At 36.5% G+C, this 24482-nt stretch overlaps 1 protein-coding gene across 3 annotated transcripts in view; it reads right to left on the bottom strand.

Annotated features, from left to right (window-relative positions):
* Window positions 1-24482, bottom strand: part of AGTPBP1 (ATP/GTP binding carboxypeptidase 1) — a 205281-nt gene that overhangs the window by 142022 nt on the left and 38777 nt on the right. For 2 of the 3 annotated variants that reach the window (XM_088838077.1, XM_088838076.1), the window contains exons 3-6: window positions 18024-18148; window positions 11280-11347; window positions 3045-3108; window positions 2500-2646 (exon numbers count right to left, since the gene is read on the bottom strand). In XM_088838077.1, the coding sequence (XP_088694203.1) occupies window positions 2500-2646; window positions 3045-3108; window positions 11280-11347; window positions 18024-18148 (404 nt within the window). The remainder of the gene's footprint in view (window positions 1-2499; window positions 2647-3044; window positions 3109-11279; window positions 11348-18023; window positions 18149-24482) is intronic. The other variant, XM_088838078.1, reaches the window with a different exon arrangement.

A 24482-nucleotide genomic window follows, 5' to 3' on the forward strand; every position in this document is an offset into this window, starting at 1 on the left:
AAGGAGACGGCAATGGCAAGCCACTCCAGTACTCTTGCCTAGAAAATCCTGTGGATGGAGGAGCCTGGTAGGCTGCAGTCCGTGGGGTCGCTAAGGGTCAGACACAACTGAGCGACTTCACTTTCACTTTCACACATTGGAGAAGGAAATGGCAACCCACTCCAGTGTTCTTGCCTGGAGAATCCCGGGGATGGGGGAGCCTGGTGGGCTTCCATCTATGGGGTCACACAGAGTCGGACACGACTGAAGTGACTTAGCAGCAGTAGCAGCACACTTTTAAAGCATGGCTTGAAAGGAGTAAGGGACAGGCAGGATGACAGGGCAGGGCAACAGAGGCTGGATTGGCCCAACGCTTAGACTATTATTGAAAGGAATAACTTAACTGATCCACCCTACACAGGAAAGTCTCTCCAGCTTAACACAGTCAAAGGAATGCCATCACATGGTTAAGGAGAACTGGAAAGAATCTAAATGTACATTACCAACATTATTTACTTAATATTAACTATACTGTTTTCAGACTTAGAATATGTGTGCGTGCATACTAAGTCACTTTAGTAGTGACTCTTTGCAACCCTATGGACTGTAACCCACCAGACTCCCTGCCAATAGGATTCTCCAGGCATTAGAATACTGCAGTGGGTTGCCATGCCCTCCTCCAGGGGATCTTCCCGATCCAGGGATTGAATTTGTGTCTCCTATGGTTCCTGCATTGCAGGCAGATTTGATATTGCTGAGCCACTGGGGAAGCCCAGAAGAATATAATGAAAAAATGAACAGCTTATTAGAAAATAATCTAAAAAATATTATCAAATAAATTTCTAGAGGAAGCTAATTCTTAACAAAGAAAAGGAAGAAAAGAAAGTTCTTGATTTTTATTATTAGGAAGAGATTAAAATAGTAAAAAAATAAAAAATCTGGACAACAAGAATTTAAGAATGTTAAGATTTTTAACAAAGAAAGAAAGCAAGACTAGCAAGCAAAGTTATTTCATCAACAACAGCAAATGTAAGTCAAAACACCTAATATTCCTAAGAGAAAATTATTCTCAGCCCATAAGGGAAAAATGAAAAAGTTAGAAAATCACCCAAGAAATTCAAATATAATTGAATAATATAAAAATGTAAAACTAGGACAAATAATAAAGGAAACAGCAAAATTCAGAAGTATGGAGGAAAATATTAAAAGAGCTACAACTTACAAGGGACATTAAAGAAATAAAAATATAAATTAAATAATATCTTAATTTAAGCACAAGAAAAATAATGAAAGCTTTATGTTTTAATGAAAAGCACAGGAAAGATAACCTGGTTTTAAATAGAGGAGGAAGCAATGATATAACAATATTCATCAATACAAAAAGGTTTTCTCATTTTATTTTTCATTTTCAACAAAAATTTCAGAAAGCAGCCCTTAAATCTCAAATATAAGAGTTTAAAAAAATAAGAAAGAGCTAACATGTTTCTTTAATAAACTGAATATATGTTTAAGTCTTCAGGTCCCTAAGATACCTGAAAAATTAAAGTCATCTCAGGGATATCTTAAGACAATGATTATTAACAGTATTATTTAAATATTCATACAATACAAAAAGATATGCATGAAATACACATAAGAATACAAACTGCATACACAGTTTCAGACACCTTTTAGAAAAAGCACTTTAGCTAAATACTTTAAAGTTTAAAGCCACAAGGCAATGGCAGAACCCTTAAAAAATCACTACTCAAGAGTTGAGAGTCATTTCAATCTCTGTGCAGACAGACAACTCTACACTGAGCTTAGGTTCTAGTCAAAGAATGCTTTTCTCTTTTAACCTAACCTAAATCAGCTCCCTCCTTTGTTTTATGGCCTATGTTTTCTCAATTTGTAGTTTTCAATATTTTGTATGTCTTACTACTGTAATAAGTCAGTCTTACAATTTTTTATGTCTCTTTTGATCTTAACTAGCTTGTAAGCTTTTTAAGCATTGAGACATGACTATCACTATTGGTTGGATGGCATCACTGACTCAATGGACATGAGTTTGAGCAAACTCAGGGAGGTAGTGAAGAACAGGGAAGCCTGGCACGCTGCAGTTCATAGGGTCACAAAGAGTCAGACATGACTGAACGACTGAACAACAATAAAAAGAAAACATGTTTTATATCTATGCTCCTCAAAGCATTCCCACCCACACTCCCTCCTTCTAGCCTCAACAATATCCATGTTATGTGTATCCTTTATAACATATACATGCCAGAAACACACACACACCAAGACACATTTCTGATTCTGACACTTTTTTTTCTTCCTTTTTCCATCACATGCAACAGAAATATGTGGGAATTTAGGATCCTCAATTCGTGCAGGTCACTAGTTGACTATAAAAAGCATTCCTAACTAAGGCTAAGAAAAAGAAGTAAAATTTTAGATTTTAAAGTTTACCAGTTTCAAGGTACACAGAACCAACGTAACAAAAGTAGTTCCACTTGATACTCATGCAAGTGAAACCCTTACCTTTTGGTCCAATCTTTGCAAGAATGGAATGAATCTGCACCATTAACTCCTCATTCAGGGGCGATTCTTTGCTGGCATTCATAAGTAACTGTAATAATATTTGCGAACCACCTTTGGAGACCAAGAAACTCGCTCTTCGACCTCCACCTAAAAAGTTTTTTGAAAGAAATCTGTTCAAACCACAAATTCTTCCACAATATATTAGATATCGCACCTTGTTAGCATTCAAGTAAAAGTGATGACTTCAGAAAGCAAACAAATAACATCAAAATAAAATTTTACTTTATTTATATTAATTAAAAAATAGCACAGACAGTAAATAAACACTGATGCAAAACTCATGTTCAAGGCTCTAAACCACATGGGTTTGAGGGACACTGGAAGATATCAAAGCAAAGCAACAACAAAGAGTATGACATTTTGGCTTCCAAATTCCAATACTCAGAATAGCCTCTGTATGAGAATCAGAAAATTCCAAAGCATACATGATACATTTTTGATCGTTATTTACAAATAGAAACAGACCAAAGGAAACAAAAACTTACCTGCTGACACCAGCTCAACAAGAATGCTCAAGATATTAAGTGTAGTTTGAAGATCTTTTGTGTTCTGAAATAAACAGTTTATTTGCTTTATTAAAACATTATAAATCTGTGATTCCCAAACTTCTCTCTGTTGGGAACTACCTACATTTACAGATGACCTTTTTGGTTTCTCTAAGAATAAATGTGTTTAGGTTTTCACTATTCTCATACATCACTTCAGTCTCTTCTTACCGCTCTTTAAAATTCTAGCAAATCATCTGAGCTATTAATATCAACAGGAATTAATTTGTCATTTGGACATATCAACTTCTACCAAGTAGATAATACAAATAAATGTATCAAAATATAAAAGGCACAATAATGTATATATGGTGACTAACCAGTCACTGAGTTCCCCTCTCAAAAATTAACTGCATTATCAATTTTTTGTGTATCCAGCAAGATAATGTGCACACATAAAAGAAATCAAAGTAAATTTACATTTATATATAGATTTCTCCAAATGATAGAATTCTACCTGATATATTCCATTAGATGGCAATGCCATTGGTTAGGTAACCACCTATCAATGTGACATTTAAATATTTAATATCTTTTGCTATTAAAAAATTATAACCAAAACCAAATACACACATTTCCAGGAAAGCAAGTACAATTGTACATGGGAAATTCCTGGAATTTCTGGGTCAATGACATGGACATTTCTTTTGATAGGTATTATTAACTTGCTCTTGGTGGAGCAATTTACACTCCTACCAGTAAAGTTGAAGAGTAATTACTAATATTTTCCAAAGTCTGGACAAACAATCTAATGAGAGGAAAAGTTTAAATACTGTACTATGGTTATATTTCTCTTACTAAAAGCAATGTTTGGATTAAGAAAAATAGACAACAGAATTGCAGCCTATTCAAGAAACTGCCTGATCTCAGAATAGAAGGATTTTACAGTGTTTATTTAGACAAATTTCAGAATTGCAGTGTATCAGTGACTAGAATGGGACTCTTGTTCTAACTTCTTCCAAAAAGGAATAAATATTGTCTCTGCTTCACCATTTAAGGGCAGAAACTAATGGGTCCAAAAAGTCAAATCCAGAACAGAAAGAGGACCACACATTAAGCAGAGACCCTTGCCTTAGCACTGAGGGTATTATTAACTGGACCACTGACTCACTGGGGATGAAGTTGGAAAAATGAGAAAAAACATTTGTTAAAGAAAAGAATGGATTGTTATAGGACCAATATTGCTTTGTGTTTATCTTCTTCCTGGGTACACAGCCAAACCACATTTTCCAGCTCTTTTGTAATTAGGTTTGGGACATGTGATTGAGTTCAGGCCCCTGAAACCTGAATGGAAGTTACACTGTTATCTCTAGGCCTTATCCAGATAAGTCTCCCGTTTGTTATTCACCACCTCCCAGCCCTGTTGACTTCAATAAATTGAGACAGGAGCAAACAGAAAAAGTATGGGTAGCAATATACATATCAGACAAAAAATTTTTAAAACAAAGGGTAAAACAAAAGATAAAGAAGGGAATTACGTAATAATAAAAGGACCAATACAAAAAGAGGATATTAAACTCATTAACATATATGCAGTCAATATACAGCACCTAAAAATATAAAGCAAATATTAACAGACACAAAAGAAGAAATTGACAATAATACTTAAGAGTAGGGGACTTTAACACCCCATTTTAACACAATAAGGTATTGAAAGAGTCAACTCCAATAAGAGAGTCAATTCCTAGGCAGGTTGATAAGAAGTTGGGGGGTCCCCGAGGAGAAAGAGGTCTGGAATTCTCAAGGAGGAGGAAAGGACTTTTTTTTTCTACATTCCTTAGTCTTAGTCACATAAAACTTTTTTTTTTCTTTCTTTAAGCCCAGGACTGATGATTACACAACAAACAACTCAGTTCAAACTCTGTACTAAGGATTATATAACAACAATGTATCCTGCTGTTAGGACAATTTCTCCTTCTTGAAAGTGAAAGTGAAGTCCTGTCCAACTCTGTAACCCGGTGGAGTGTAGCCTACCAGGCTCCTCCATCCATGGGATTTTCCAGGCAAGAATACTGGAGTGGGCTGTCATTTCCTTCTCCAGGGGATCTTCCCAACCCAGGGATCGAACCCAGGTCTCCCGCATTGTAGGCAGATATTTTACCATCTGAGCCACCAGGGAAGTTTTCCTTCTTGAAAACCTAATTCTGTTCTTAGAAAGTATATTATGGGAGTGGGTCTGGTAGGATCTTTCTATTGTTAAATTCTAATCCTGTTATCCTAAAATGTAAATTGTGGGAGTGGATCTGGTAAAATTTTTACAACCTTGAGACATTCTTTGGTTTATTGTAATAGCTAAATAAAAAGTATATAATTCCCTCACTAAAGACTAGCCAGGGGGGCACTCTCTGTCCCCCTTCTGATGTCTACGTCAGAAGCTTTCTCTGTCCCTTTTCATACTTTAATAAAACCCTGCTACACAAAAGCTCTTGAGTGATCAAGCCGGGTCCCTGATCCCGAAGCCAGATCTTCTTCAGAGATCACAAATCCAACACCGCTCACCATAAGCTATCAGTATCCTTATTGCACATATTTTCATGTGCCTTTTAATTTTTTGAGACTTGCTGTGTGGCCTAACATGTGATCTGTTCTGGAGACGTTTCCATGTGCACATGAAAAGATTATGTATTCTGCTGTTTGAGGATGTAATGTACTTTTCACTTCAGTCAATCAGTTGTGTCCGAATCTTTGGACCCCATGGATTGCAGCACGCCAGGCCTCCCAGTCCATTACCAAATCCCAGAGTTTACTCAAACACATTTCCATTGAGTCAGTGATGCCATCTAACCATCTCATCCTCTGTTGTCCCCTTCTCCTCCCACCTTCAATCTTTCCCATCATCAGAGTCAGCTCTTTGCATCAGGTGGCCAAAGTATTGGAGTTTCAGCTTCAACATCAGTCCTTCCAATGAACACTCAGGACTGATTTCCTTTAGGATTGACTGGTTTGATCTCCTTGCAGTCCAAGGGACTCTCAAGAGTCTTCTCCAACACCACAGTTCAAAAGCATCAATTCTTCTGCACTCAGCTTTCTTTATAGTCCAATTTTCACATCAATACATGACTACTGGAAAAACTATAGCTTTGAACAGATAGCCCTTTGTTGGCCAAGTAAAGTCTCTGCTTTTTATTGACTATGCCAAAGCCTTTGACTGTGTGGATCACAATAAACTGTGGAAAATTCTTCAAGAGATGGGAATACCAGACCACCTGACCTGCCTCGTGAGAACCTTGTATGCAGGTCACGAAAAAACAGTTAGAATTAGACATGAAACAACAGACTCATTCCAGATAGGGAAAGGAGTACGTCAAGGCTGTATATTTTCACCCTGTTTATTTAACTTACATCATGAGAAATGCTGTGCTGGGAAAGCATAAGCCGGAATCAAGATTTCCAGGAGACATATCAGTAACCTCAGATATGCAGATGACACCACCCTTATGGCAGAAAGTGAAGAAGAACTAAAGAGTCTCTCAGTGAAAGTGAAACAGGAGAGTGAAAAGTTGGCTTAAAGCTTAAAGCTCAACATTCAGAAAACTAAGATCATGGCATCCTGTCCCATCACATCATGGCAAATAGATGGGGAAACAGTGGAAACAGTGGCTGACTTTATTTTTGGGGGGCTCCAAACTCTGCAGATGGTGACTGCAGCCATGAAATTAAGAAACATTTACTCCTTGGAAGAAAAGCTATGACCAACCTAGACATCTTATTAAAAAGCAGAGACATTACTTTACCAACAAAGGTCCGTCTAGTCAAGGCTATGGTTTTTCCAGTAGTCATGCATGGGTGTGAGAGTTGGACTATAAAGAAAGCTGAGTGCCGAAGAATTGATGCTTTTGAACTGTGGTGCTGGAGAAGACTCTTGAGAGTCCCTTGGACTGCAAGGAGATCAAACCAGTCAATCCTAAAGGAAATCAGTCCTGAGTGTTCATTGGAAGGACTAATGTTGAAGCTGAAACTCCAATACTTTGGCCACCTGATGCGAAGAGCTGACTCACTGGAAAAGATCCTGATGCTGGGAAAGACTGAAGGCAGGAGGAGAAGGGGACAACAGAGGATGAGATGTTTGGATGGCATCACTGACTCAATGGACCGACTTTGGGTGAACTCCAGTAGTTGGGGACAGACAGGGAGGCATGGTGTGCTACGGTTCATGGGGTTGCAAAGAGTCAGACACGACTGAGCGACTGTACTGAACTGAACAGATAGCCCTTTGTTGGCTAAGTCTTTGCTTTTTAATATACTGTTGAAGTTGGTCATAACTTTCCTTCCAAGGAGTAAGCATCTTTTAGTTTCATGATTGCAGTTACCATCTGTAGTGATTTTGGAGCCCCAAAAAATAAAGTCTGTCACTGTTTCCCCATCTATTTGCCATGAAGTGATGGGACCGGAAGCCATGATCTTAGTTTTCGGAATGTTGAGTTTTGGACCAACTTTCTCACTCTCCTCTTTCACTTTCATCAGGAGGCTCTTTAGTTCTTCTTCAATTTCCGCCATAAGGGTGGTGTCATCTGCATATCTGAGGTTATTGATATTTCTCCCCACAATCTTGATTCCAGCTTGTGCTTCCTCCAGCCCAGCATGTCTCATGATGTACTCTGCATATAAGTTAAACAAGCAGGGTGACAATATACAGCCTTGACGTACTCTTTTCCCTATTTGGAACCAGTCTGTTGCTTCATGTCCAGTTCTAACTGTTGCTTCCTGACCTGCATACAGATTTCTCAAGAGGCAGGTCAGGTGGTCTGGTATTCCCATCTCTTGAAGAATTTTCCACAGTTTATTGTGATCCACAAAGTCAAAGGCTTTGGTATAGTCAATAAAGCAGAAGTCGATGTTTTTCTTGAACTCCCTTGCATTTTCGATAATCCAATTGATGTTGGCAATTTGATCTCTGGTTCCTCTGCCTTTTCTAAAACCAGCTGGAACATGTGGAAGTTCAAGGTTCATGTACTTTTGAGGCCTGGCATGGCGAATTTTGAGCATTACTTTACTAGTATGTGAGAGGAGTGTAACTGTGCAGTAGTTTGAGCATTCTTTGGCATTGCCTTTCTCTGGGATTGGAATGCAAACTGACCTTTTCCAGTCCTGTGGCCACTGCTGAGTTTTCCAAATTTACTGGAATATTGAGTGCAGCACTTTCACAGCATCATATTTCAGGATTTGAAATAGCTCAACTGGAATTCCATCACCTCCACTAGCTTTGTTCGTAGTGATGCTTCCTAAGGCCCACTTGACTTTGCATTATTAAGTGAGTGATCATATCATCGTGATTATCTGGGTCATGAAGATCTTTTTTGTACAGTTCATGTATTCTTGCCTCCTCTTCTTAATATCTTCTGCTTCTGTTAGGTCCCTACCATTTCTGTCCTTTACTGAGCCCATCTTTGCATGAAATGTTCCCTTGGTATCTCTAATTTTCTTGAAGAGATCTCTAGTCTTTCCCATTCTATTGTTTTCCTCTATTTCTTTGCATTGATCGCTGAGGAAAGCTTTCTTACCTCTCCTTGCTATTCTTTGGAACTCTGCATTCAAATGGGTATATCTTTCCTTTTCTCCTTTGCTCTTCGCTTCTCTTCTTTTCTCAGCTATTTGTAAGGCCTCCTCAGACAGCCATTTTGCCTTTTTGCATTTCTTTTTCTTGGGGATGGTCTTGATCCCTGTCTCCTGTACAATGTCATGAACCTCTGTCCATAGTTCATCAGGCACTCTATCAGATCTAATCCCCTGAATCTATTTCTCACTTCCACTGTATAATTGTAAGGGATTTGATTTAGGTCATACCTGAAGGGTCTAGTCAGTGGGGTGTTAAAGTCCCCTACTGTTAAGCATTATTGTCTACTTCTCCTTTCATGTCTGTTAGTATTTGCTTTATATTTTTAGGTGCTGTATACTGAATGCATATATGTTAATGAATTTAATATCCTCTTTTTGTATTGATCCTATTATTATTATATAATGTCCTTCTTTGTCTTCTGTTTTACCCCTTTTTTTACAAGGGTTTTTTGGTCTGATATATGTATTGTTACCCAAGCTTTTTTCTGTTTGTTCATGTCTGGCCACTCCAGTATTCTTGTGTGGAGAATCCCATGGACAAAGTAACCTGGCGGCGTACAGTCAATTGTGTTGCAAAGAGTCAGACACGACTGAAGTGACTTCGCACACACACACATGCATGGACAATTATTATAGAAATGCGAATCAAAACAACGAGGTTTCACCTCACACCTGTCAGAATGGCTATCATCAAAAGAACACACACAAAAAAATGTTGCAAAGGATGTGGAAGAAAAAAACCTTTGTACACTGCTGGTAGGAATGTATATTGGTACAGCTACTGTGGAAAATAGTATGAATGTTTCTCGAAACTAAAAACAGAACAACTGTATGATCCAGCAATTGACTTCTGAGTATATACATCCAAAAAAATAAAAGCAACAAAAACATTTATTTGAAGAGATAATATGAACCTCAATGTTCACAGCAGTACTATTTATAATAGCCAAGCTATGGAAGCAACCCAAGTATCCACCAACAGCCAAACAATATTACTCAGTCATAAAAAAAATAATGAAATTCTACCATTTGCAGTAATGTAGATGAATCTAGAGAATTTTATGCTTAATGAAATAAATCAGAGAGAAAGGCAAATATTATATGCTATCACTTATATGTGGACTCTAAAAAATAATACAAACAAATGGATAAAGCAAAATTCAAACAGTCTCACAGATACAGAAAACAAACTAGTGGTTACCAATGGGAAAAATGACATGTTAGGAGTATGGAATTAACACTTACAAACTATTATGTAAAAAATACAGGCAACAAGAATATATTGTACAGCACAGGGAATTTATAATAATAATTATAATAATTGTAATGGAGTATAAACTGCAAAAATATTGAATCACTATGCTAAAGCTGAAACTCCAATACTTTGGCCATCTCATGCGACGAGTTGACTCCCTGGAAAAGAGTCTGATGCTAGGAGGGATTGGGGGTGGGAGGAGAAGGGGACAACAGAGAATGAGATGGCTGGATGGCATCATCGACTTGATGGAGGTGAGTTTGAGTGAACTCTGGGAGTTGGTGATGGACAGGGAGGCCTGGAGTGCTGTGATTCATGGGGTTGCAAAGAGTCAGACACGACTGAGCGACTGAACTGAACTGAACTGATACTGTACATATGAAACTATAAAAAATATAATATTGTAAATTAACTACACTTTAACTTAAAAAAGAAACAAAAAAACAGGAATTCCATGGTGGTCCAGTGGTTAGGACTCTGTGCTTTCACTGCCAAGGGCACAGGTTCAATCCCTAGTCAGGGAAATAAGACCCTGTAGGCCATATGTTGTGGTGCATTCAAAACACAGATGCAACACACACACACTTTGGCCACCTGATGTGAAGGGCCAACTCACTGGAAAAGACACTGATGCTGGGAAGGACAGGTCAGGAGGAGAAGGGGCGACAGAGGATGAGATAGTTGGATGGCATCATTGACTTGATGGACATGAGTTTGAGCAAATTCTGGGAGATAGTGAAGGACAGGGAAGCCTGATGTGCTGCAGTCCATGGGGTCACAAAGAGTCAGACATGACTGAGGGACTCGACAACAACACATGAACTCACTCCCTGATCTTTCCCCCCAGTTCTAATGAGATATAATTTGACATATAACATTGTTTAAGGTATACAATGTACTTAATCCTTATTGTTAACATTGCACTGAATTAAATTTAAAATCATGATTCTGAGAATGTCCTGCTGATCCACCACAAACTTTTATACTAGCACAGAATTAACATCAACAGTTATGCAACCAATGTATGAAGTACACTTAATCATGAATATATAGCAACTAACACAATAAGTGAGAATTTCCAATTTCAATCATTTAAGCTAAAGGTTTATTTCCAATTAGTGTTTTATTTTTAATGTTAAGATTTAAAATAGGGTTATCGTTACAACCATAGGGAAATAAAGTTAGAGATTTACCTAATATATATCAGAATGCTTATATCCCCATTGTGAATAATCTAAAAAATAAAACAAACTCCCATTCACTGGCTCTTCCACTAGGATAAAAATTCTGTACTTCAATTTTTTTTTTCCCTCAGTACTAGTTGGTATTAACAGCTACATAATTAAAGCATATCAGTGACCAACCTCTAATGTTGACAGCAGAACCTCCATTCCTGTAGAACCTTTGGCTGTCATTTCTCTCCTTGTTTTTTCTGAAAAGTAGGGGAAAATAAAGCTTTCTTCTAACACATGAAAGAAAAAAAACACTGCATAAAGTTTTATTATATACTTAACATATACTAAGGTTAGATAATGTATAAAACATATAATCAATGTCTCCACTGACCCAGTAAACACTCTAAATTGGTTCTTAAGTGTTCCTCCCACTGATGTTGCTAGCTCTACTCTGTGTGCACTTCTGGATTTCAGTTTACAAGACCGTCCCTGCATTTCATCACAGCTTCTATCATGGACTAAGTGAATCCCTGTCAATACATCTAAAATTTTAAGATCAATATAATAAGACAGGTACCAGAACCAGAGGTGAAGTAGGAACAATAATGGCAAGCCTCTTTATTATCTTTATGACAAAAACCAGAAAACATTTAATCAAAATTTATGAAAACAGAAGCCTACCACCATTTTGAAGTGGTTTAATTAAATTAATACTATTTTTAAATTCTGACTTCAATTAAAAAAAAAACACACACTATCAACTGTACCTCAATAAAAAAAGCTTTTTTTTAATTTGAAGCACACAGAAATAAGACTAAGGAAGAACAATTCATGACTCAGATAATCCCTTTCATCACAATAAATAGAAAAAAATCACTATGAATTATTTCTATTATTTAAAGATTTCTAAATTTCTCCACAATTCTTTTCCTTTAATTAAAAAAGAGGGAAAGGGAGCTTAGAGGCCAATATTTAGGAAAAGAGATAAACTTTAAATGTATTTATATATATTTTACACAAATTTTAAAGATTACACTCTATGTAGAGTTAAAATAAAACTGATTATACTCCTCATATGTACAATATATCCTTGTAGCCTAGCTTATATCAAATACTTTGTACCTCTCATTCCTCACCACTATACTGCACCTCCCTCCCCACTAATAACTACTAGTTTATTCTCCATATCTGTGTATTTTCTTCTTTGTTATATTCCCATTTGTTATACTTTCTAGACTCCACATTTAAGTGATATCATACAGTACTTGTCTTTCTCTGTCAGACTTCTTTCTCTTAGAATAATGCCACCAAGTCCAGCCATGTTGCTGCAAATGGCAAATCTTGTTCTTTTTATGGCGGAACAGTACTCCATTTTGCACGTGTGTGTGTGTGTGTATCATATCTTCTCATCCATTTATCTGTTGATAGTTAAGTTACTTCCATATATTGGCAACTGTAAATAATGCTGATATGGATACTGGGGTGTAAATATATATCTTCTAAAATTAGTATTTGGGGTTTTTTTGGAATATATTCAGGAGTGGAATATCTGGATCAAATGGTAGTTCTATCGTTAGTTTTTTGAGAAACCTCCATACTGTTTTCCACAGTGGTTGTACCAATTTACATTCCTACCAACAGTGTACAAGGGTTTTTTCCTCCACTTCCTCACCAACACTTGTTATTTGTGTTCCTTTTATTGACAGCCATTCTGACAGGTGTGAGGTGATATCCTATTGGGGTTTTTATTTGCATTTCCCTGATGGTTGGTGACACTGTACATTTCTCAAAATGTGCCTATATTTCCTACACTGTCCATTTTATTGATATATGGTTGTTCATAGTAGTCTCTTGTGATCATTTGTATTTCTGTGGTATCAGCTATAATGTCTTTTTCATTTCTGATTTTATCATTTTGAGCACCCTCTTTTTTTTATGTATCTGGCTATAGGCTTATTAATTTTATCTTTTCAAAAAACCAGCTCAGTTTCACTGACTTTTCTATTTTTTTTTCCGTCTCTATATCATTTATTTCTGCTCTGATCTTTATGATTCCTTTCCTTCTACTAACTCTGGGGGTTTTTTTGTTCTTTTTTCCCCCCTACTTCCCTTAGGTGTAACGTTAGGTTGTTTATTTGAGATTTTTGTTTTCTGAGGTCAGCTTGTATCGCTATAAACTTGCCTGTGAGAACTGCTTTTACTGCATCCTATGGATTTCAGATTATTACTTTCATTTTACTTGTTTCCAGGTATTTTATGATTTTCTTTGATTTCTTCAATGATCCATTTCTTGTTTAGTAACATTTGTTTAGCTTCCACATATTTGTGCTTTGCAGTTTTTTCCTTATAGTTGCTTTCCAATATTATAGTTTTGTGGTTAGAAAAGCACTTGATATGACTTCAATTTTCTTAAATTTCCCCAGGCTTATTTTGTGGTCTAGCATGCAATCTATCCTGGAAAATGTTTCATATGCACTTGAAAAGAATGTGTATGTTGCTGCTTTCAGAGGGAATGTTTTATATATATATAGTTTATTTGGCTTAATGTGTCATTTAAGGCCAGTGTTTCCTTGCTGATTTTCTGTCTGGATGATATGTCCATTGATGTAAGTGGGGTGGAGTGTTAAAGCCCCCTACTACTATTGTATTACTGTCCAGTTCTCCCTTTGTGCCTATTCTCCCTTTATACCTTTAATATTAGATGCACGTATATAGGTACTCCTACATTAGGTGGATATTTATTTACAATTGAATTGACCCCTTGATCATCATGTTAAGTCCTTTTCTGTCTTTAAAGTCTACTTTGTCTGATTTATTTTTTATTTATTTATCTGATTTATTTTGTCTGATACAAATATTGCTACCCCAGCTTTCTTTTGATTTCCATTTGCATGTAATACTTTTTCCTGTAGAAGAAATGTTTAAAGCTAGCAGAGGCTTAATGAAAGAAGTGGCCTCCATAATATAAAAATGCAAAGTAAAGCAGCAAGTGCTGATGTAGCAGCTGCAGTGAGTTGGCTACATGAAACAACTGACTTTCAACATAGACAAAATATACTTACATAGGAGGAAGAAGCTATCCAGGGCTTTCATACCTAGAGATGAAAAGTCAATGCCTGACTTTAAAGCTTCTCTTACTAGAAACTAATGCCATCTTGTGACTTGAAGATGAAACCAATGCTCATTTACAATTCCAAAAACCCTAGGGCCCTTAAGAATTAAGCTCAGTCTACTCTGCCTATACTGTATGATCCCTGGATGATAGTACATGGTCTCCAATAAGGTTTACTATTTTAAAACCCACTGTTGAGACTTACTACTCAAAGAAAAAGAAAAGATTTTTTTTAAAATGGGACTGCTCATTGACAGTGTAGCTTCTCACTCTAGAGGTCTGATGAAGATATACAAGATTAGTGTTGTTTTCATGCCTGCTAACACAACATCCACTCTGCAATCCATGGATCAAGGAATAATTTTGCCTTTCAAGTCTTCCTATTTAAGAAGTACATTTCATAAGGCTGTAGCTGTCATAGGTAGTGATTCCTCTGATGGATCTAGGCAAAGTCAATTAAAAACCTTCTAGAAAGAGTTCACTATTCTAGATGCCATTAAGAACATTTGTGATTCATTAGAAGAGGTCAAAACATCAATATACACAGAAGTTTGGAAGAAGTTGATTTCAACTTTCATGGATGACTTTGAGGGGTTCAAGACTTCAGAGAAGGAAGTAACTGTAGATGTGGTAGAAATAGCAAGAGAACTAGAATTAAAAGTGGATCCTGAAGATATGACCTGCAGAATTGCTGCATTCTCATGATAAAATGTTAACAGATGAGGAGCTGTTCTTACAGATAAGCCAAGAAAGTGGTTTCTTGAGATGTAATCTATTCCTAGTGAAGACTGAAGTAGCAACAAAGGATTTAGAATATTAGGAAAACTTAGTTGATAAAGGAGCAGCAGATTGAGATAAAATCCAATTTTAAAAGAAGTTCTGCTGGGGGTAAAATGCTATCAAACAGCACTGCATGCAGCAGTGAAAAAGTGTGAAAGAGTGTGTGTAGCTAATTTCACTGTCTTATTTTAAGTAACTGCTACAGCCACACCAACCTTCAACAACTACTACCTTGATCAATCAGCAGCCTATTATAAATATAGAGGCAAGACACTCCAAGAGCAAAAAGGTTATGACTCACTCAGGGCTTACGTTTTTTAGCAATAAAGTATTTCTAATTAAGGTATGCACATTTTTCACACATATGTTATTGCACACTTCATAGACTAAAGCACAGTGTAAACACAATTTTTATATGCACTAGGAACCAAAAACTTCACTTGACCTACCCTATTGCAATGTTTATTTTATTGCAGTAGTATGAAATCAAACATGCAGCATCTCTGAGGACTCTCTGTACTTCCACATATGAGCCATATCATATATCATAAATAATTAATTACTGATAATAGTTGTATAATGTAGTTATACAGTTCCACAGTTTGGCTATATCAAAAAGTAATTCAACCATTTTCTCACTGTTGGATATTTCAGGTGGTTTCTTGAACTCTGATTTTACATACACACTGAAACATCTTCAAATAGTCTTTTTATAATATGAATTTTATTTCACTCAGGTTTCTGAGAGTGAAGTGTTAAATAAAATAGCAGGTGCACTTTAAAATCTTAATAACATTGCCAGATTCTTTTCTCCAAAGCTTATAATAATAATTACACCACCTACAACATGCCTTCAACAGTACTGGATATTGTCATTCTCTTATTTCTGTCAAAGTAACTAATGAGAAATAACTTCATTGTTTTCATTAGTAATTCCTGACTTCTAATATATGTTTATTCGCTATTTGTATTTCTTCTTCTTTGAACCATAAATTCCTAATCATTCTCTCTAAAATGGATAGATGACAGGACAGTCTTTCACTACTAACTTATACTGTGTCAACTATAAACAGAGTCATTGGATTACATAACCTCAGACAGTATTCAAGGGCTGGCTCCCCCATTGGTGGGTGGCAGGGTGAAGAAAAGGACAATGTATGGTAGTTGTATGGCTAGGTGAATTTTTAGCAATGGTGTTGGAGTAGGGGCTTCTAGAATGTGATGGGAAGAATCTATAGTCATGAAAACAGTTAAACGTAAGTAGTATCTATAAGTTTAAAAAAATTTGTCTTCTCTTGGTTTTTGCTGAGGTGCTTTGTTTTGTTTTAAGGAGTTATTTCATATGAGAAGACAGTGAATATACTGGGTATATTTATCTTTGCAGTAATACAGTGACTATCCTTACACATTTACCTTAGTTGATAAGCACAATATTTACAAAGGCTAGAATCCAGTACAGCAAATTTCTGAATTAAAAGATTTTTCTAGAAACAAATGCAGAGATCACTCCTAGGTTTGGAGATGCTGTCAAATATTCCTTAAATTGGCTATATAGGAATAAGTTATCAAAATAAAATAAGGGCCTATGACCATGAAGATAAGTTAATAAATACCAGCTTCCTAAATACAGTAAATGCTTGCTGAACATCTTACTTCAATGACCGATACCTCTAGAATAATGAAATAATAAAAAACCAATAAACTAAAATAATTGTGAATTGTATGGGTCTTAATAGAATGTTTTCAATGTGTCACTGTCAAATATTAAAGCAGCTGTTGATTTACACTTACTTAGAAAAAGAAAAATCAAAGTTTTTTTTCCTTTTTAAATCAAGCACAGATTTTGGAATCCTAAATTTCTTAAATTTAAAAAAATTTAAGAAAATCTTAAAAATCTTAAATTTTTTTTAGCTCCTATTGAGATAATTGCATGAGTTTTATTGGACCTGTCCAAATAATGTTATAGTGATATATTTACTCATATTATACTTAGACTTAATTTACTAATGTTTTATTTGGGATTTTTCAAATTAATGTTCCTTAGCCACTCCAGTACTCTTGCATAGAAAATCCCATGGATGGAGGAGCCTGGTAGGCTGCAGTCCATGGGGTCGCTACGAGTCAGACACGACTGAGCGACTTCACTTTCACTTTTCACTTTCACACATTGGAGAAGGAAATGGCAACCCACTCCAGTGTTCTTGCCTGGAGAATCCCAGGGACGGGGGAGCCTGGTGGATTGCCGTCTATGGGGTCACACAGAGTCGGATACGACTGAAGTGACTTAGCAGCAGCAGCAGCAGCAGCAGTGCAAAGTTAATACTTTTCTTCTCTTGTACTCTGTCAAGGTTTGAAACCCTATGGCTCAGTGGTGAAAAATCTACCTGCCAAGCAGATGTAGGTTCAATCCCTGGAGAAGGGAATAGCAACCCACTCCAAAATTCTTGCCTGGGAAGTCCCATGGACAGAGGAGCCTGGCAGACTACAGTCCATGGGGTTGTGAAGAGTCAGACACAACAACAGGAGTACTAGCTTTATAAATTGGATAAATTATGCTTAATTACAGATATCATTTATTGAACACTTTTAACCTCATTTTTACACACTTCTCATATAAATTTCATGCTAATTACATGATATTTCTTATCTCTATTTCAGAGTCAGTGCAACTAAGTCCCACAGGTTCAAAACTTTCCTAAGGTCACCCAATCACTGAATGACAGTGCTTGCGTTTCAAAGCAGGGACAATACTAATAACTAATATAATACCCAACATCTTTTTGTCAACATTCTACAAGTAGTACTGGAATTAGGTGCTGCCTGAAAAATGGGGGAAGGAGGGCAATCATATATAAGTGAAATCATAATCATTTTTAGAAACAACACTTTGAAAAACAATTTCTTCCATAGTTATTTAGTTTTCAATTTCTTGAATCTATATAGAAAGTTCAAATTTTACATAAAATCATATATTTCTCATTTTTAGCATCGACTTTTAAGCAGTTAAGAAAGCATTTCAGAAACAAGAGATGAAAGCTTACCTTGACTCTGAGCCAGATGAAGAATTTTTGATGTGACATATCTGGCAGTATCTGATTCTGTAGATTCAGTATTGATCTTCTCCAGCTGAGCCAGGAGTGCCACAATTCTAGAGTTATTGGTAAGGCTAAAAAGAATATTACTTTAAATTAGGGCACATTCTACATCAATTGTAAATTCAATACTATGAAGATCAGTTGTTAAAAACAAATCAAAATTCTACCCTTCTAAAAACATTAAGCATTTACACATGTCACATATCCTTACTCTGTTTTAGAGCTTAATATTGCAAACATTCAGTTGATTTAAGTGAGAAACATTCTATTTCAAAAAAACACGAAGGTGCATTCAACCCTGCCAAGCAACCTTCCATCACATCCTGAAAGTTCACCTTTCCAGCTCCCCCGCCCCAAGCAGACTTTTTACACATTCTATGCTCTCTCAGACTCTAACCATCCCTTCTACCCAACTCCATTTTTCAGTTAGCACCCTGCTTCACAACTATTATAAAGTCAAAGAAGAAAACACTTATCTTCATACAACCAGCACCTTAAACCTCTCTGATTCTCTTCCCACATTCTCTCTTCCTTATTCTCATTCATTATACATGTATACATTTGTTCCATTTGACAGTACCATTCTAGATTTGTCAACAGTAAATAAAACAAACAAAAATTACTGCCCCTCAGAGTGAACATTCTAATGAGACAAAGTAAATACATAAAAAACTATATAAATACTATTAAGGTGGTGGGAAGCACTTTGGAGAAAAGCAGGTTGTGGGGATAAAAGGGGCAAAGAGGTTCAGTTCAGTTCAGTCGCTCAGTTGTGTCTGACTCAAGGTGGTGGGAAGCACTTTGGAGAAAAGCAGGTTGTGGGGATAAAAGGGGCAAGGAGGTAGATGGCTGCAATTCTGGAGAGCTAGTCAGGAAAAACCTTGAGAGGGCATCATTTAGGGAAAGGCCTGAAAGGAGTAAGATAATGAGCGGTGCAGATACCCTCAGAAAGAGCTGTCACAATTATCAAATCACCAAGGCAGGACCATGCCTGCTGTGTTCAATTAAGAACAGCAGCAGACTTAGAGTTGGGGGTGATGCAGAAGACAGCACCACCATTCAGAGCCTCGTAGGCCACTGTAAAGATGCTGACTTTTTTCAACTAAATGAGATGGGAAGTTTTTGAGAAGAGTGATGTGATCTGACTTGCTTTTAAAAGGCTTTCTTTAGCTGGTATGTTGAGACGCAAAGAACAATTCCTCCACTTGTAAGCCTAACCCGGCCCGTCTTGCATTTCTAGTGTATTTGCTCTTTCAGTTAATGTTCCTCTGATTCATCATTTAGCCTTCCCGTGCAACTGCATCATACCCATTGGCACACAACACGATCTAGGAGTCCCACTAATTAGCACCCCACTTCTCAGCTACTCCTTGAAGATGTCTGTACTTGCCCTCCCACATACTGCTCACTTTTTCAAAGTTTAGTTTCTAACACTGTGAGGTCTCCCCAAAACCTCCTGCAGTCACAGCTTTTCTTTTATACTCACCGCTGTCCAAGTCAGCTCCTCTTGCCTACATTTTCCTCTTTGGGCTTTAATGGCTCCACACACACCTGATCTTCATCCTATGGCCATTTCTTCTAGATCTCCTCTCATGGCTCCTCCTCCCACAAATCTCTAGAAGCTAAGACCCCCCAGAGCTCTATACTCAGCCCTCTTCTCCTCACTCTCCCTACTCTACTGCCCCAAGCAACCTCATGCAACCCCACAGCTGCAAAATCAATACGCTGCCCAGCTCCTACATTTAACTCCAGCCTCAACCTATTCCTCTTTGATTGTAACTTTCCCAAACTCACATAAACCATCAGTTGCTCAAGACAAAAATCCAGACTCTCTTCCCCACTCAACTCATTATCAGCTCCATCTCTAAACATCTCAAATCCATCCACTTCTCTCCATATATTATCATTATTTGGAAAACAAAGATCTACTATCATGACCTTGACAGCATCCCCTACTTAAAAAATTTCATCATAAAATCAGTGGTGATATTAATAAATATAATTTTTAGAAACTGTGTAATAAAGTGTGTCAATATTCATATATCTGCATAATTTATATGCAGAGTACATCATGCAAAATGCCAGGCTTGATGAACCACAAGTTTAAATGAAGACTACTGGGAGAAATATCAACAATCTCAGATGTGCAGATGATACCATTCTAATGGCAGAAAGTGAAGAGGAACTGAAGAGTGTCCTGACGAGAGTGAAAGAGGAGAGTGAAAAAGCTGGCTTGAAACTCAGTATTCAAAAAACTAAGATCATGGCATCCAGTTCCATTCAGTTCAGTTCAGTTCAGTCGCTCAGTCGTGTCCAACTCTTTGCGACCCCACGAATCACAGCACTCCAGGCCTCCCTGTCCATCACCAACTCCCGGAGTTCACTCAAACTCACCTCCATCGAGTCGGTGATGCCATCCAGCCATCTCATTCTCTGTCGTCCCCTTCTCCTCCCGCCCCCAATCCTTCCCAGCATCAGAGTCTTTTCCAGTGAGTCAACTCTTTGCATAAGGTAGCCAAAGTATTGGAGTTTCAGCTTTAGCATCAGTCCTTCCAATGAACACACAGGATAAATCTCCTTCAGAATGGACTGGCCGGATCTCCTTGCAGTACAAGGGTTCATGGCAAATAGAAGGGGAAAAAGTAGAAGTGGTGACAGATTTTATTGGGTTCCAAAATCACTGCAGATGGTGACTGCAGCCATGAAATTAAAAGATGCTTGCTCCGTGGAAGGAAATTTATGACAAAACTAGATAGCGTATTAAATAGCAAAGACATCACTTTGCCAACAAAGGTGCCTATAGTCAAAGTTTCTCATGTACTGACGTGAAAGTTGGACCATAAAGAAGGCTGTGCACTGAAGAATTGATGCCTTCAAATTATGGTGCTGGAGAAGGCTCTTGAGAGTCCCTTGAACTGCAAGGAGATCAAATCAATTAATCCTAAAGGAAATCAACCCTGAATAGTCATTGGAAAGACTGATGCTGAAGCTGAAGCTTCAACACTTTGGCCACCTGATATGAAGAGCCAAATCACTGGAAAAGACCCTGATGCTGGGAAAGACAAAGGCAAAAGGAGAAGAGGGCGGCAGAGGATGTCCATTGACCACTGACTCAATGTATATGAGTTTGAGCAAACTCCGGAAGACAGTGAAGGACAGGGAAGCCTGGCACGCTGCAGTCCATGGGGTCGCAGAGTCGGACATGACTGAGCACAACAACACATATAATATGTATACTGATATATATGACACACTGAACTCAGAAGCAGACAAGAGAATCCAGCTGTCTTCTGTTAAGCCAGACATTAAAGAAACGTGCAAAAAATTTCATTGAATGTATAAATTACTTTGGGTAGTATACTCATTTTTACTTAATAAAACATTCCACCTTCTGGATTTTCCTGGCAGTCCAGTAGTTAAAGACACCAGGATTCCAAGCTGGGGACATGGATTCAATCCCTGGTAGGGAAACTAAGATACCACATGCTGTGTAGCATGACCAAAAAATTAAAATTAAAAAAATTGAAAAAGTATTTTAAATACCACCTTCTAACTATTTTGACAACTTATTTTAGTAAAAATATTATTACATACGATAATAATAATGTTATAATGTAATGGGATTATTATTATTTTTAAATGAAATAATTTCTCCAGTGTTCTTGCCTGGAGAATCCCAGGGACGGGGGAGCCTGGTGGGCTTCCGTCTATGGGGTCACACAGAGTCGGACACGACTGAAGTGACTTAGCAGCAGCAGCAGCATAGTAGTATTACTATATTACATATAATCATATTGATATATCATAATAAAAATGCAACATCAATACTATATATACAATATGGTAAATATCAATAGATCAAGTAACCTACATCAACAAAAGCTTTTTGGAGCCTCCATTAATTTAAGAGCACAAGGGGGGTTCTTAGCCAAAGTTTGAGAACTCTTGTTCCAAGCTTCTCTTGTACGTTTTGTGCTCTGATCTAGAATCAACTCTTTATCCAAAAAGCCCTGGGTTTTTTTGGTAAGAAATGGTATTAAGACCAATCTGAACACTAGAGAGCAAATACATCTTTAAACAATTCTGTAACTTAGATGTAAGGGAAATTTGCATTATGGAAATCAGAATTCTGAAATTTAATAATTAGGGGGTTTTTTGTTTGTTTTCTCCAATAATATTTCTCTTTAAGGTCATCTGTTAGCATTTTTCAGTAGATAATAAAACATCTACTATGAAAAATACCCAAAAACATACAAAACACACTGATCATAACACATCTTCTGTTCCATTCCAAAGTGAGAGCTTTTTTTCAGTTAACTCTTAAATTTTTAAATTAAATTACACCACTACCAAAATAAAATAGCTTGCAATTAAGTGATTCTAAGAATCATGCTCTTACAAATTACAGATATATGCATGAATTTTTTGAAGGAGGGCAAACAAATGGAAATTAAGAACAAAGCAAGCAAGCTGATTTCCCTATTTTTTACTTTTCTCACTGACAGAATAAAAACTGAACAAAATATTCCAAGTCACCTCCAATTCAGCTCTAAAAATGTAAGACTGTTGACACTAATGTTGAGAGAACTGTAGGGTGAACACCAGAGGGCAGTTCTACCTATTGAATGATTTTTTGTTTTGGTTTCATAGGACTCTTTGTGACCCCATGGACTGTAGCCCACCAGGCTCTTCTGTCCACAGGATTTCCCAGGCAAGAATACTGGATAGAGTTGCCATTTCCTTTTCCAGGGGATCTTCCTGACCCAGGGACTGAATCTGTGTCTCCTTCTTGGCAGGCAGATTCTTCACCACTGAGTCAATGGTTTTTAGACTTTGGCAAATCCGAGCGTAAAGGAGAAAAAACAAACAAAAAAACTATACAGCTATACAATGAACAATTTGAGCTACACACCAAAGCAGAAAACTGTTAAATAAAAAGACTCAGATAAAAATTTATCTTCCCTCCCTTGCCCTATTTTTAGGTGAATCAAAATGAGACCAAAAAGAACCTCAGGAGGTTACATTTAAAACTGATAATTACTTGATAGTGAGAACATTATGGAATTGAAAATATGACCAACGAGGAGTATATCAAGTTAACTTTCCAATGTATATTTTAAAGACAATATCACAAATATCTGTTTCACTGTAATGGTCTCCTACTGCATTTGATTCTTTGAGTTTACACACAGTCTTACAGCTATTTTCCTAAAAACATAAATTTTTTATATGTTACAAAAATCTCAATGGTATACACTGAGATTTATGTATATACATATACAATATATACATATTGTCCTGCAACAAATAATTTCCCAAGCAAGTGCAAGGGCTAAAGAAACAATCTTCACATTGCAAATAAATTTTATTACCTTCTCATAATAAAATGTAAATTGCATACAGGTAACAAGCATGTCTTCATAAATAAGCTATAAACATCTGACAGCAAAAAATTCATTAAAATATACCAAAGTTTTAAACTTAATCAGTACTCTTAGTAAATAAGATTTAATTTCAAACAATATGGTATTATTTCCAAAATATGCACATTATCTTTCAGAAATGGTTGTTCCTCATTTCTAACTCTTTAATTTTTATTTATTTTTACTACTTTTGCTTTAATCACGTTTTTATTGTTTCCAAATACTGAACAAAAAACTTTATTTTTCTTTTTCGTTGAGCAAAGAAGAATGAAAAATGGAAATTTCACTATCATTCCTTTGTAAAAATAGTTAAATAGTTAAGTATGTAAGTTTAGAAAATGATATTCTTCTAACTGGAAGAGAACAATAACTATTTCTCTAACTACTTCTTATATAATAATTAAATGCAGTAAGGCACAGGCACTAAGCTAGACATCCTGATCAACAGAACAAAACTGAATATAACAGATCTACACTTATACAAATAACTGTCTTTTGATAAAGGTACAAAGGAAACTCAGTGGAGAAAGGATAGTCTTTCTAAAAATGGTGCTGAACAATCAGATATTCATATGCCAATACAAATGTTCTATCCACACCTCACACCATATAAAAATTAACGCAAATAGGAGCACAGACCTAAATGTAAAATTTAAAACAATAAAAAACTGGAAGAAACATAAGAGAAAATATTGATAATATGTGTTATGCAAATATTTCTTAGATATAACTCTAAAAGCATAACCCATAAAAGAACAAATAAACAAATGAAAATCACCTAAATTTAAAACTTCTGATCTTAGAAGATACTACATAGGAACTTCCTTGGTGGTCCAGCAGTTAACAATCAACAATTCAAGTTGATAAACAACTTGAATCTATAACATTAAAAAAAAAAAAAAACCTAAAACTCAATTATTAAAACACATTTCAAAAATTGGAAGATTTGGAAAGAGACATCACCAAATAAGATATGCTAAAA

Source organism: Moschus berezovskii, chromosome 7, assembly GCF_049115385.1.
Source record: "Moschus berezovskii isolate FMDL1 chromosome 7, NW_MosBer_1.0, whole genome shotgun sequence".
In the NCBI taxonomy this organism is placed as follows: Eukaryota; Metazoa; Chordata; class Mammalia; order Artiodactyla; family Moschidae; genus Moschus; species Moschus berezovskii.